At 41.1% G+C, this 12,842-nt stretch overlaps 1 protein-coding gene across 4 annotated transcripts in view; it reads left to right on the top strand.

Annotated features, from left to right (window-relative positions):
- Positions 1-10,949, top strand: part of GOLIM4 (golgi integral membrane protein 4) — an 80,106-nt gene extending 69,157 nt beyond the window's left edge. For all 4 annotated transcript variants that reach the window (XM_058730431.1, XM_058730430.1, XM_058730429.1 and 1 more), the window contains 4 exons: positions 1,014-1,181; positions 1,533-1,601; positions 8,894-8,974; positions 9,245-10,949. In XM_058730431.1, coding sequence (XP_058586414.1) covers positions 1,014-1,181; positions 1,533-1,601; positions 8,894-8,974; positions 9,245-9,394 — 468 coding nt within the window. In that variant the 3' untranslated portion in view covers positions 9,395-10,949. The remainder of the gene's footprint in view (positions 1-1,013; positions 1,182-1,532; positions 1,602-8,893; positions 8,975-9,244) is intronic.
- Positions 10,950-12,842: the final 1,893 nt, after the last annotated feature.

The following is a 12,842-nucleotide window of genomic DNA, read 5'->3' as shown; positions in this document are numbered from 1 at the left end:
AAAGGTGCTTTGGGGGGCGCCTGGGTGGCTTGGTCGGTTAAGCGTCCGACTTCGGCTCAGGTCATGATCTCACGTCCCGTGAGTTCGAGCCCCACGTCGGGCTCTGTGCTGACAGCTCAGAGCCTGGAGCCTGTTTCAGATTCTGTGTCTCCCTCTCTCTCTGCTCCTCCCCCGTTCATGCTCTGTCTCTCTCTGTCTCAAAAATAAATAAACGTTAAAAAAAAATTAAAAAAAAAAAAAAGAAAAAAGAAAGGTGCTTTGGGAGTTTAGGTGGAAAATGGAGATAATTCTCAAGTCGATCACGTGAAGGGCATTTGTTGAACACCATAACTGAGAGCTGCTGGAGGGAGGGTTGGGGGAGAGATTTTTCAAGATCTGTTGCCAAAGACTGGGTTCGCTCAGTTCTTTTTCTCTTGTCCTTTGCCAGTGCAACATTTCTCTTTCGTGGTAGTGATCGTTCTATAGAAATTGGTTCCATGCTAGATACCGACTGTTTACTTTTGGATTAGCCCCTTCAAGCACACCCTTTCTTGAGTCCTTTCTGAGACTTCTCGCTCTTCAATGGCTGCTCACCCCCTTACTGTGTAAAAAATTGCTCGCAGAGGAAAGCTTGTCTGTATGAAAACCAGCATACTCAAGAAAGATGTTCCTCCTTGCCTATCTAAATCCCCCATTTTAGTTATTTCTTTTACATGTTCTGTTAGCATTGATGAACTAATTTTCTGGTCTGTTTAGTTCCACTCGCATTTCTTGTGCTAGAGTTTGGAGGACTGTCTTGGAATCGCTTGCCGAAAACAAGTGCTGTCTGTACTTCACTCTGATCCATCAGCCGCTGACAAATAAAGCAGGAGTTTTGTCTTTTGACAGTGGGATGTGTACTTGTGAGTCTTGGCAAGGATAGAGTCGAACAGTCTGGTGAAGGACGATTTTCTGCCAGTGTGTGGCCTTTCCAATGAAATTAAATTTGATCCTGGATTTTGAGGTAGTGGTTGCTTTTTATTAAAATTTTGCAGAGGGCGGCTGTAGAGGATATAAACCCAGCAGATGACCCCAATAATCAAGGCGAAGATGAATTTGAGGAAGCCGAGCAAGTGAGAGAGGAAAATTTGCCAGATGAAAATGAGGAGCCAAAACAAAGTAATCCAAAGCAAGAGACTGCAGAAATGGAAGAACATTTGGTGGTAAGCAGACGCTACTTCAGAGGGTGGTTTTAACCCGGGCATCTTAATAACTGCCTGATTAATGCAGAAGGTTAGTCCTAAGGCACACTGACAGAAGGTTTGCCTCTTCGGTTGGTTTGTAGGCCGCGATGTGAAATGATATGGCCACACTCAGAGAGAGAGAGAGAGAGAGAGAGAGCGAGAGAAACACACATCCTAGGTTTTGTGTTGGGAAGGATTATTCATCATTTCCTGGCCACCGATGCATTGAAAGTACATGTGTTATGGCAGCAAGCTTGCTCTTTGTCCCAGAGAACTGTAAAATGCATCTCCCGCCTTCAGTAACCCAAGCCTCCCCTTTTGTTTCAACAGATGGCAGGAAACCCAGACCAGCAGGAAGATAATGTTGATGAGCAGTACCAGGAAGAGGGAGAAGAAGAGGTAGGGAGGTGGGATGCAGGAAACTGGTCAAACTGCTTGGTGCGTCACACTAACCTTAAGGGGCAGCATGGGCTTTGACGTGCCTTCCATAGACACATTCAGAAAGACATAGTCGGGATGGGAAAGGGTGGTTCAAGAGGAAATGGACTGTGGAAAAAGGTGACATGTGGTTAGAAGGTAATAAAAAACAGGGTAGTAGAATCCTTCTTTCTGGGTGTCACTAGAAATTTTGAACTAAAAGAAGTCATCCAGCCCTCCCGGAATGGTGGACTTAGGGCTATGTGATATTTGTAAGAATATTTTCTCTCGTTTCTTCCCCTCATAAGAGAGGGAAGAACAAAGCTTTGCATGTCAGGTCTGGGGGTCAGGATGAACCCTGTAACTTGCTCTGTAGACGTTGCCACAGTGCTGCCTCACGGGTGCCTCAAGTGTCCACTGGAATACACTTAACACCCTCCAAAAACATTTTTAGGGTCTCTACTTTTTGCCTTTTCTCTCCTAAGAATTTAGTGTGATAATGAGATTTAATGGTAAAGAAAAGGAAAAATACATGAGGAGGTCAGTTGAATAAAATGCATTTAGGTGGAATTTCGTAAATTTCATTTTAGTTTCCTTGTTATTGTAAACTTCTAACAGATTATCGCTAACTAGCTTTGCAGAGCAGCCCTGTCCTGGCGGCACATCATGTAAGTGCTGGGTGAGTGCCATTGCTCGTAGCTGGTTAGTCTCCGCTCCCCACCTAACAGACCGCTGAAGCCCCGAGCCTGGGGAAATGATACGAAGGAGGCCAAGGCCCCGTGTTTGGTCTCTCTCTGGCCCAGGAAATGGTCCGCTAAATCAAAGCTCTGGTGCAGAGGTGTTCCTCAGCCAGGTTTCTTGCCCATGTGGGCTTTAGCCCTAACGGGAACTGCGTGAATGGATGGATAGATGGCAGCCTGAACCGACACCCCCACCACTGGGGATCCCTGCTCAGGATACGCGAGCTACCCCTTTTGCCGGTGCAGTTCCCTCGACGAGCCCTGCTTTCTCATTGTTGTTGCATTTGTTGTCCACTTCTCAGAGCTCATGTGACAGGGTGCGCTTATACCAGGAAAACAGAAAGGGATGTTGCTCTTTACAGACACTGGCCACATACATCTCTAGTCACATGTACATTCACTGGCTTGATCTTTTTATCCTTTCTCTTTTCTCATCCTGCCGTTCATCCTGGTCGAGATCCTGAGCTCTGTTATCACAAGAGAACATTAGAAGAACTAGCAGCCTTGAATATTAAGATATTTGGCAAGAAAAAGATACTCATCTGGACTTCTCTTGTAACAGGATGTCTGAATGAATATTACTCTGTCTCATTATGTCAGATGCCAGGAATCTTTGAGGGATTAAAGGAGAAGAGATTCACCTTGGCTTCTTTTTAAAAATGCAGAAGGGTAAACATAAAATTTTAATCAGTATTTACTGATTATTTTTCACCTTTATATTATGTCAGTCAAGGTGGAGAGAGCAGTCCTGTGATCCAAGACGGATCAAGGATAGGAAAAAGAGAAAGAGACAGGAGGGGAAGAGAGCGGTGGTGGGCAGAGGTGAGGGCTGCAGGCGGGCTGAACTGACCAGAGCTCTGTTCTGTCCCTGCAGCGGGCCCCCAGTCCTGCTTCTCTTTCTCTGGTTCCCTGCTCTGAAGTCCTGTCTGGTGCCTCTGCCCCACGTTCTGACCCTGTCTTGTGTAGGTTGCATAGCCTCCCATGTGGGACTGCTCTCAGCGTGCCTCTCTCTCTCTCCGGGTGACTTCTGTCTCTGCCCCCCGGCGTCCCTTGCACAGGCTGTGTTGCATTCCTTGGGCAGTTCCTGAGATGGTTAGTTATGGGACCTTTCCACCTTCTTCCACTGTTCCAGTCCTTCCCTTGAGGAGGGAGAAGACTGGTCCCCAAATACAATTTAAGGACTAGTAATAGAGACGAAGTTCTCAGCAGACTGCAGCAAAATGAGAAAAAGAGGTCTACAATATGTGAGAACACATAGTGTGTTGCTTATAGGTGCTGTGTGTGAGACATCTGTGGAATGGTCTGGAAACCATGCAGGGCCCTGTAATGTGCATTGTTCTTATCTGCACCGAGCCCCAGGGTCGTCCAGCTGTCCCCACTGACCACAGGGATGTATGGCTCATTGCTGCCCTCGGTTCTCCTCCCTTCTATCCCAGGTCACCTGACTTCTGTCAGAGCTGTCCCTGCTCAGAGCTACAGCCCATCAGACTTGTGACTTGAGGGGCATCTGGGTGACTCAGTTGGCTAAGCGTCCAACTCTTAATTTTGGGTCTGGTCATGATCTCATGGTTCATGAGACGGAGCCTGGCGTCAGGCTCTGTGCTGACAGAGCAGAGCCTGCTTGAGATTCTCTCCCTCTCTTTCTCTCACCTCCCCCGCCAAATAAATAAATTTAAAAAAAAAAAAAAGAAAGAAAAGAAAAAAAAAAGACTTGTGACTTGAGCTCAGAGAGTAGGACCCAAAATAAGTGTGCTTTTTGGAAATTTGCATTATCCCTGCCTTCTTTTATCTTAGTGTAATAGCATTACCCTTCTAAGGCATAAAAATGATGGTTATGAACAAGTGTTCATGGCTTATTGTTTGGGACGTTCACGTGGGGATCCCATCCTTGTGTCACTTACTGTCCAGACTTTTTTATCTACTTATGAGCAAATGAGACAAATTATGGCATTGCCAAAAAGTGCTGTGTGTGCCTAAAAATTATTTAAATGTTCAGAAAAACCCCAGAAGTTAAATGACTGAAAAATCTGAGTGCTCATTTTCTCCAGTGTAACTGAAAACAGATTGATCTGAACACTCGTGGGAGAGCGAGCACAGGGATATTTGGTCAGCTTTAGTGGCACTGCCAGCCTGTGAGTCGCCTTGTGCAGGTGGCACAGCCTCCCCTGCTAAACATCACCCAGCAAACGGTGGTGTCCGTCAGTGTGGCTGATGTTGCTGAAGCCTCTCCTGTGTCACATGCCATCCACCTCTTTGCATCCTAACCTATTGGACTGCGTCAGGCTCGGCCTTCCGGCTCCTGTCTCATCCCGTGACATCTTTGATGTGTGAAGCCAAAGCCCATCTTAGACCCAGTAGATCTGTCTTATTTTGGCTATTAAACTTTGCTGCATCACATAGGGACTGTTTCTAAAAGTGGCTAAAACGTTAGATTTCAGTGAGTAAAAATGAGTAAAGAGGAGCAGCGTTGGGAAGTTTTTGACAAAATGTTCACGTCAGCTTCAGCAGGTTACTGAAGAGGGTTGAACGTGGAAGACGTGATTGGTGTGTCTCCACACAAAGAAGAAACATCAGTCTAAACATGTATGAAAATTAGAAATTTCCACATCATTTGTTCCTTTTCAGTAATGCCTTTTAAGATGAGTTTGAATTGGTTTTGTTCCCAATACAAAGAATATACTACCAGAATAATAGTGTATACATATATATATTTGAAAATTATAAAATTTTTATTTGTGGGTTCCCTAAATTAATTTACCTCAGATTTGGCAACTGATAAATAACCCGAATTTTCTACAATAGGTCTCCAGAGAAGAAAGACCTCATGCAAGCGTGTTTCTCTCTCTTGCCAGAGACATTCTTAACCCAGCACTCCCCGTCATTCAAACTAGTGGCTCTGAGTCTTTGCTGTGGCTAAGACTCACCTTGGAGAGTGTGTGAAAAGTACAGATTCCTGGATTGGACTTCACCCTTGGAGGTTTTGATCTTACCTGTGCTGGAGCCTAGTAATCAGAGTTCCAGGAACACGCTGTTTGGAGAAGCAAGCCTAGGACAGGTGGCCACGGGCGGACTTGGGGAAGTCTGAACCTCCTGAACCTTCTGTGTAAAGTGACATGTATCTGTGTCTCTTTGCATACATTTGCATTTCTTCTCAAAGTTGTAAAAGGGTGGGGCGCCTGGGTGGCGGAGTCGGTTAAGCGTCCGACTTCAGCCAGGTCACGATCTCGCGGTCCGTGAGTTCGAGCCCCGCGTCAGGCTCTGGGCTGATGGCTCGGAGCCTGGAGCCTGTTTCCGATTCTGTGTCTCCCTCTCTCTCTGCCCCTCCCTCGTTCATGCTCTGTCTCTCTCTGTCCCAAAAATAAATAAAAAACGTTGAAAAAAAAATTTTTTAAAAAAAAAGAAAAAAAGAAAAAAAAAAAGTTGTAAAAGGGTTCATGACTCCTCCCGACACACAAACACACAGAAAATTTTTAAATCACTGATTTTCATCAAGCCCTTTTATTTTACAGATGAGAAATTTGAGCTTCAGAGAGGTCAGCTAAGTTTTTGAAGGTCACACAGCTTGTTATTGTTGGACCCGTGATTAGACCCCAGCCAGGTCTGATTTTAGAGGCTACTGTAATTAAGGCTGTAGCAAGTACGGTAACTAAACAGTGGATAGGGACGAGTTCTTCTTTATAGAAGTTAGTGAATGCAGATGGAATGGTGGAATTAGAGAGTTGCCATTTTTGTAACCTCTAATTAAACGGTGACTTAAGAACAAGTCATCAATGGGTGATCTTGCTACATGAGCGGAGGTCAGGGAGTTGTATCATGGAGGGGTCAGGCTTCTGAGCTCCTTGACCAACTTGAGCCTCATTAAAAGTACCAGAGACACGTTTTATATGCCTCCTGATGCGGTGAAGATATAAAATATGCAATATTACCTTTCAAAAACTCTTGCTTTGTAAATCGAATCCATTTAAGTCTTAAACTTCCTTTTATAAGAAAAGTGGGGGCCAAAGGAAATAAGTGATACCTTAAAGAAGCAAACAAATGCAGCATGTGGGTCATTCTACAGGAAAATGAGTTAATAGCATTAAGGAAAAAAGGGGAGCAGAAAGGATGTTAGGTATGGCCTTTGTTTGGATTATTAGACCAAACCTACTATAAATAGACGTTTTGAAGATAATCAGGAAAATGTTAAGCATGAAGTAGACATTAGATGATACTGTGGGATTACTTATCAGATGTGATAATGGCTCTATGGTTATGTAAGAAAAATCCACTGTTTTTAGAGATAACATACTGAGATGGATAGGGGCGAAATTACGGTGATGTAAAATGTGATAAAATTATGATGAATAATGATGTCTAGAAATTTTAAGAACCCTTCATCAACAAAAATAAAGAACAGCGATAGGTGATGCAAGGGCAGCAACGTTGAGATAACTTTTAGACCTTGGTGATGGCGGTAAGGAGTTCTTTGAATTATGTTTTATTTGTGTGTGCTTGCGAATTTTCATAGTAAAAACAAGTGACCTTATTTTTATGCAGCCAGCACTTTGGAGCCAGTTTTAATGAAGGTTTTAATCCAGGTCTGTCTGACTCCGGAGCCTATGTTAGGGTTTGGCAAACTACAGGCCTCAGTCTGTTTCGTAAATCAAGTCTTACTGGAACACGTCCATTCCTTTTAGTTCGCGTACTGTGCAAGGCTGCTTCGGCACCACAGGGGTGGAGTTGAGGAGCCGTTCCAGAGACTTTACGGCCGAGAAAGCCTGAATATGTACTGTATCTGGCCCTTTACAAAAAAAAAAGTTTGTCGACCTTGATTTATATGTTCTTTCCACCATGTTGCAGTTTCAAGGCAGTTCCTTCTCAATCCCAACTAAACCAAATTTAGTGTTCACTAGTATGTTTTCCTTGATAATGCTCTAAAAGACGTGTCTTTGTTTCCTGAAATTGATCAGGACACTTTGGCAATTTAATGATGTTTCAATGAGTGAGACCATAGCATATGTAGTGTCAAATAAGTGGTTCGGTGTTTTCATCCCAGCACTCTGGGGAATGTCGTTACGAGACTCTACGACTAAGGGCAGAGGAGATGTCATGGGCCACTGATAGAGCTTGCAGGTGAAACTAGGGTGTTTTCTCTTTAGCTCGAGCCACCGGAACGTGTGAATACAAAAACCCTGCTCTATGCCTCTGTGTTCAGAATGTACTTATTTGGTGCCATCGTACTTTAGCGCCTGTGAGTCCGGCCGATGTTGGGCTGATTAGAAGAGATTCACGAAAGCTGGGCTCTGTCTCAGGCATCTTTGAAGGGTCATGTTTGTAGGCTCTTAAGCCAGGTTCCCTTCAAAGCTTGTGGGGTGGGTTGTGACTCATTCCTGTCATACCTCAGATGGACACTTAAGAGGCAGCCCTTAATTTGTTCCTCTTTAATTGTAACGCCTGCATACTTGCCCTCCTTTGCGCATTTGTGGGATTTTTAACTCCCCCGGCCCCCAAAACCTGGTAATTCTGTGTGTGATTCCGGAGGACTTAACTCTTATACCACTGTGTTAGGACAAGGCAGGTTTGCTTTTCGTCCCAGTACATGATACTTAACTGATGGTCAGCAATTTTTTGAGACTCAGCTGACTTAAATCTTTTGGCATACATAAGGTTGTCAAAATACTTAAGTTAGAAAATGTTTTACCTTGCATTTTTTGTGCAATGTAATCATTAAATGGAGATTATTTAGCAAAGATGTTTGGATACTTTCTTTGATTTGCATTTTGAAAAAAATAATTGGGATCAATGACACATACTGGGAATAGTGCACATGACAGAAAACTACTTAAAACAGACATGTGATGTTAGAACGTCGAAGAGATGTAGGGATTTGAGGCAGTTTAGTAACTATTTCATGAAGAAATGGAAATGATTGTGTTCTGAGCTCTAGATATTTTAGCCAGAGAACTTTTTCTTAATTAAGAATTGTACATACACATTTTCTCTGTTTTCTACTACATTGTATACAGGTAATGGTGTCTCTTCTCTGGGCCTTTACAGAGCAGGCATTTGCTGCTTTGATTCTCTTATTCATTGACTCATTCACTCACCAGTATTTATTAAGCAATTGCTGTGTGCCAGGTATACATCTTGGTATTGAAGACAGTTGAGTAAGACATGGTGTCTGTCTTCGTAGAGGTTACATTCTGTCAGAGCCTTCAGACTTCTGCAGTTCTCCCATTTGGAAAAGGGGAACTTTTAATTTCATAAGGTGAATTTCTTCAAGTGTTAATCTTGGAGGTTTAATGCTTATTCAGAGAAACTGGAAATTCACACACAAAAGTCCTAGGCTCTGAATCAGTCGCGTTGATTTCTTTGTAGGACGTGTGTTGTATGTACATCTCTTCATAGCTAATAGACAAGTCAAGTTTTTGGCTTCTGTCCCTTTTCAAATTCATCTTTAGCTTGATTTTGTTTCTACTACTTTAAATGAACTTTTTGGAAATCAAACTATTGAAATTATAAAAAGTGTCACCTAGTGTCTCTGGTTTCTCTCAGGTTCAGGAAGATTTGACTGAAGAGAAAAAGAGGGAATTAGAGCATAACGCTGAAGAGACCTATGGTGAAAACGATGAAAACGTAAGTGTGGGACATATATTTCGGCCGCGTGCATGTGCGCGTATGTAGGAGATGTGAATGGCTGCTTGTGTAGATACCACTGTGTACGTCTGAAAGTCTGTGATGGTATGAGGATTAGGGAAGACCGCACTGTTGCCTGTTGGACCATTTTTATTCACTCTTTTCTCTAAAAGTGAATAACTTCATGCCTTTTTTTTTTTTTTGAAGAGGGAATTATTTATATCCTAACTCTATGCCCTCTTAGTTTTCCCTTTCTCTTTTACCTTTAAGGCCGATGAAAAAAACAATGATGGTGAAGAGCAAGAAGTTCGAGACGACAACCACCCCAAAGGCCGAGAGGAACCCTATGAGGAGGAGGAAGAAGAGGAAGAGGACGGGGCTGCTGTTGCAGAGAAATCCCAGCGAAGAGCTGAAATGTAATGGTGCCCGACCTCACCGACAGTGCTCAGCCAACGGATTCTTTTCAAGCTGCTCAGACATAAATCTGCCTACTGAACTCTAGGATATTTAATTACAAAAATTAAGAATTTAGACTTTTTTTTAACTTTTGTATTAGAAATGCTCATACATTTATATGAATATATTTTGATAACCTAGGTTAGAGCTTCTTTTATATTCAAGCTTAAACACGCGCAAGAAGAGAAAGAATAAAGCAAACCTTGGCCTTTGAATCTCATTTTTCATAGATTAGGTGATGTTGGAAAGGGCACCGATTTTGTATATTTCAGCTTGTTACTTTTCTGTCTTCTAGTTTCCAGCTGTTCTGTTGTTTGCCTTTAATAAAATACAGGATTTCAAATAGGCAATACTGCAGAAGGCTGCAGATCCTTTAAGGAGAATGGCCAGTTTATTAACTGCTGCCTTTCTGAGGTTCTTGTGAGGTATAGTTCTGATGGAATTTTTACCCATCTGTCTGTCTCTGTAATAAGATCCATGTACAGAGTGACATACGATTGGAAAGGCATTTTGGCTATAAAGACATTGTTTTTCAGAATTTTTGTATCTGTTAGAAAAATGTTTGGCTTTACTTAAAATCACAGCTCTTCTTGAAAGGAATTAGGTTTTTAAATGAGATGGTACTAAAACCCACACGACAGTATTCTGGACTTTGACACTCCAGTATTCAAACAAGGTAGGGCACATCAGTGCATTAACCTTCCTGAAAGACTGACACCTTGTTTACTAACTAGTGTGTGTGGCTGGTGTTTTCTATGTGAGCACCCATTCAGTTCTTTTTTTCTGAAGTCACCTAGTGATACCCTTGTTTCAATATCCAGTTCTCTACAGTACTATATATTTCCCCTGTAAGCTCTGTTTCTCAGTATGTAATCACTTTGATAACAGGAATGAACATGAAGGCATTCCAAATTATACAGTTGAATCAGCGTTATTCTTCGAAAAGTATTCAGTGAAATACACATGGTAATATGATAGACCCTCATGATTTTTCCATTTGCTGGGATTGGGCTATGAATTACAAAAGTCCTTAAAATAAAAATCTAAAAATCCAAAATAACTCTTGGGGTAGAGACATATTTGTCTCTCTATATAAAGATTTTTTAAATATATAGAATTAGGTTATATAACCCATATGTGTGTGGTTTTATAATAATACTCTCAAATTAATAAAGGCAAATTTCAATTTCTACCATTGTTGTATGAATGCGATGTTATTTTTTAATAACCGCACTCATGTATGGTTCTGATTATCCCAGCGGAGTGATTGTGTATGTATGCATAGGAATGTTTTGTTCAAATGTATTTTGGATTTTCAATAATCATAGATCAAATTTTACCTTTATGTATAAAAACCCTTTATGTAATGTAAAATGTATAATATTGTACATAATATTCAGAATACAATTATTTTGGTAAATTAGTTTGTATTTTTAATGTGCCAGTTGCAGTATTTAATTATTTGAACCATATTGAAACTTGGTAATAGTCAATAAAGCTATGAAAAGCAAGTGGTAAATCTTTTAAAAGTCTGTGATTTCTTATTAGTTTCTGATCTTCAGCTCCTTTTTGTAAAAGGAAAAATTTTAGGAGGTTGCCAGTATATTAATGAATTCTAAAATGCCTTTCCAACCTTTAGCTACTTTCTTTATCTCTTTCTCTAATTGGATTGGTACTTGATTTTTCCCCCCTTTCCTAAAGAAAGAGCTAAGAATTGTTATTTTATTTGAGCTAGTTTTGGTGAAGAAAAAATAAATAGGTACAGAAACATAAGATGTTGTCATGTGAGCACACACAAAACAAAAAAACCTATTAAATCTTCCACCACCCCCCCCCACCCCAGAAGCAACCATCACAAACCATTCTCCTCCATATGGCACCAAGTTATAGTCATTCTAACTAGTGTTTGGAATAGAACTAATCAGCCAGAATTGATCTACATTAATGAGATGAACAGAAATACAGGGTCACTTGTATTTGTCTTGCCAATTATTCTGTGACTTTTGGCACAACCAAAAAATCAAAGGATTTGGTCTCAGTGACATAATCAGAAGGGTGGGGGAAGGCATCTTTATTAGGGACAAGTACAGTGGAACACAAAAAAGCTACATTAGTACAAGTGTAATGACTACATACTTGTAAGAATGATTTTAAAAGATCCTGGAATAAGAGTATAATGTGAACCACAGGTAGGTCACAGTGACTCACTTTCATAAAGGAAAATTATTGACATGTATTGAATGCCTTCATAATACAGGAAGTATGTGAATAGGTTCCACTTTATCCCCACAGTGATCCTTTAAGTTTCATGGCATCCCCTTCTCACAACTGAAGAACTTTGTCCTCCTGGAGCATTTGACACTGTTTAACTGAGTTCTCGGTTATAAACCTTCCTGAAGGACTGACACCTTGTTTACTAACTAGTGTGTGTGTGGCTGGTGTTTTCTATGTGAGCACCCATTCAGTTCTTTTTTTCTGAAGTCACCTCGTGATATCCTTGTTTCAATATCTAGTTCTCTACAGTACTAGATATTTCCCCTGTAAGCTCTGTTTCTCAGTATGTAATCACTTTGATAACAGTGAGTTCTCAGTTCTCTTATTACATTGTGGTACATCCATACTATGGCATGTAAAAAATTTAAAACAAGTCATTTTCTATTCTTGAATCCTCTTTTGTCTTCTGTTGTACTATCTCTTCCTAGGTTTTTTTTTTTTTTTTTCCTTACCATCCTGGCTACTTTTTCTCAATCTTTGCGGGATTCTCTTCTCATTCTGCCTTTAAATATTAGTGTTCTTCAGCTTTTGTCCTGGAGGTCTTTCTTCTATAGCCCTCTCTCTGTCTATGCCTTAGACACATGTCTCCTGATCCATTTCTTCAGCCTCACTTTCTATGACCTGTTCTACCTCAAATTTATAATTTTCAAAGCTAAACTTGTCTTTTTTTCTCCCCTCCTAACACCTACTTTTAGTTTCAATATCTCCACTAAGCTTCTCAAAACAGAAACAAAGTTTGTCCTTGATTCTGTCTTCACTCCCTACAGAGGCTACCAAAATATCATTAAATTTGCCCATTTTTTTTCCCCATTCCTACTATCCTGGTTCGGGCCACTGTTACCTTTTACCTGGACTATTACAACAGTCCTTTAACTTCTCTCATTTGCTCTCCCCCACCAATCCCTAAAATCTGTGACAGTGTGATCTTTCAAAAGATAACATTAACCCTCCCCCACTATAAAATTATTCAACAAATTGCTATTCCACACGGAGAAAATTCCAAACTCTTAAGTATAACCTACATCATCATAATCTGGCCCCATCTTACCTCTCCAACTTTATAATTTACATTCTAATACTGAATCATAATAAATGTGGCTCCTCTTTGTCAAGCACATTCCTCTCCTAATGTCTTAGT

Source organism: Neofelis nebulosa, chromosome 5, assembly GCF_028018385.1.
Source record: "Neofelis nebulosa isolate mNeoNeb1 chromosome 5, mNeoNeb1.pri, whole genome shotgun sequence".
Classification (NCBI taxonomy): domain Eukaryota; kingdom Metazoa; phylum Chordata; class Mammalia; order Carnivora; family Felidae; genus Neofelis; species Neofelis nebulosa.
Note: the sequence above shows the minus strand (reverse complement) of the source record. Positions and strands in the feature narration are given on the sequence as shown.